Source organism: Olea europaea, unplaced genomic scaffold, assembly GCF_002742605.1.
Source record: "Olea europaea var. sylvestris unplaced genomic scaffold, O_europaea_v1 scaffold20427, whole genome shotgun sequence".
Lineage (NCBI taxonomy): Eukaryota > Viridiplantae > Streptophyta > Magnoliopsida > Lamiales > Oleaceae > Olea > Olea europaea.
In genome coordinates this window covers 1-1,929 of record NW_019238333.1, presented here as the reverse complement: position 1 = coordinate 1,929, position 1,929 = coordinate 1, and the positions used below count along the sequence as shown (strand labels likewise).

The 1,929-nt window shown below is 38.7% G+C and overlaps 1 protein-coding gene across 1 annotated transcript; it reads right to left on the bottom strand.

Annotated features, from left to right (window-relative positions):
* Positions 1–698: 698 nt before the first annotated feature.
* LOC111379853 (nuclear-pore anchor-like) lies at positions 699–1,784 on the bottom strand. Its single transcript, XM_023003286.1, has 3 exons — positions 1,331–1,784; positions 1,069–1,215; positions 699–817 (listed from the first exon to the last, which is right to left on the bottom strand). The coding sequence occupies exons 1-3, from the start codon at positions 1,634–1,636 to the stop codon at positions 710–712; spliced, it is 561 nt and encodes a 186-aa protein (XP_022859054.1). The 5' UTR covers positions 1,637–1,784; the 3' UTR covers positions 699–709.
* Between the last annotated feature and the right edge of the window lie 145 nt (positions 1,785–1,929).

Genomic DNA, 1,929 nt, shown 5'->3' with positions numbered 1-1,929 from the left:
TTACTTTGATCTTAATATGCCTGTATTTGTAAGTTTAAAGTTCTCTCAGAAAGAAGCACAATAAAAAGAGGCCATTTTTCAGTAGAAGTAAAATCTACGTCGTCTAACTGCTGATGGAGGGAGTATCATTAAATTCAAAACAAAAGTATAATGTAAGATCATCCACATATATGAAGCATACTTGTATTTTACACGTGGATAATATTACAATCGGATTATATACATTAATTTATGAACCAAATTAAGTGTCCTAACAAGATCGAAAAGAGTGTTATATGGCAAAGGCACATATATGCACCTTATGAGATTTTTGATTAACTGAAATTACATAACTTCGTAATTAATATCTGTAATCATTTCCTAAAACCCTCGGGTGAGATTAGTGAACAAGCAGTTAATGAATGACTAAACCACCGAAGTTTCCATCATCTCCCGTTAACTCAAGCCAGGGGCGCCTCTCTTATTTTTCTATGTTCAGACCCATGGCAGACCACAAACAAAAGCACGTGTTTATTAAACTAGTTCACATTATGAACAACTGTTGTAGCCAACTATTTAGGAAAACACCTACCCTTTTTGATGGTTAGGAATATGACAATAGGTTAAGAGTCAGGGGAAATGTAGTTGCAAGCTCAAGATGAACTAGAAACCCATCAACATGTCTAATCTAAACAACTAAATCAGAAGGAGCATAGTATTCAAGAAAAGTTCAGTTTACCTGCATCAGACGGGCAGATGAAGCTTGAGAGCGTGTCAATTCAGACTCCAAATCGCCCAGCCGCGCTTCCCTTGATGCAGCACTTTCAGTCAAATTGACCTTCAGACAAGGCAGTATAAGTATGAGTTTACTACAGAACATGCCGAATAACTGCTAGGCGTAAACTTTTTGTAAAGCATCACGTTTTTTAATGCATCTCTAAAATACATTCCAAAGAATATTTATGCAGTGGCTGCAATTTTAAAATTCGGTAAAATTAAGCATGAAACTTCAATAGAATTAGCATATATCCTGTGAATTATGATAATTAAGTGCAGATGGACATCAAGAATGAAGCACGAGTTACATACAATCTTATCCAGATAGCTCTTGATGGTTGCATTTTTCTCACTGATCTCTAAATCTTTCGCCTCAAGGATTTCCATCAATTGCCTCTTTGATTTGTGAAGCTCTGTGGCTTCCCTAGTCAACTTCTCAATCTCCCCGTCTTTCTCGATCTTTTTTGGTAGCCAAAACAAAACACCAAACCAGAAAAATTATTAAATTTTAGTCACCGCTCAATTGCGTTAATGGACATTACATAAGCACTTAGAATAAGTAAGACGAATTTACGGATTGGAGAGCAAGTTGTTTCTTTTCAGATTGGAGTTGTTGAAGCTCCGAGGCTCTTTCATCGACAGAGGATGTAAGTTGCGAGTGCTGTGATTGTAGGGCGGTGAATTCCGCAGTGAGAGAAATGTATTTCTGTTCGAGAAGAGAGCACGTCTGCTCGGCGGTGATGGAGGCTGCGTCTGCCTCCGCTTTCACGGTGTCGAGTTGATTGTATAGTCCTCGTATGAATGAATCCGCCTTCTCCGCTACCAGCGATGCATCGTGCGAGCATTGCTGGAATTCGTTCTCTGATAAAAACAGCGGCATCTCTTTCTTTTTCAATCGATGTAGAGATTCAGTAACATGCCCTAGCTATGTTATAGCTGATGGGTTTTGATGTAGAATTTCAGAAAACCCTAAGGAGTGAAAATGATTTGGAGGGAGAGCTCTCGACGCTCGATTGCTACACTTTTCCATTTCCAGTAGCTTTGTGAAGTTATATATGGAAATTGATCGGTTCAAGTAGATTTGGGCCTTGGGCTTATACTGGAAAGGGCCCGTATGGTCTAATGCGAAAAGTGGAAATTATGAGCCTGTTTGGGAGTGATTTTGAGAATTGA

What these genes read in the sequence shown, in the direction of transcription:
- LOC111379853 (XM_023003286.1), bottom strand. Translation starts at nt 1,636, where the DNA reads ATGCCGCTGTTTTTATCAGAGAACGAATTCCAGCAATGCTCGCACGAT. An exon ending in AACAACTTGCTCTCCAATCC is followed by an intron (nt 1,216 to 1,330) that starts GTAAATTCGTCT and finishes CTACCAAAAAAG; the next exon opens with ATCGAGAAAGACGGGGAGAT. An exon ending in AGAGCTATCTGGATAAGATT is followed by an intron (nt 818 to 1,068) that starts GTATGTAACTCG and finishes CCTTGTCTGAAG; the next exon opens with GTCAATTTGACTGAAAGTGC.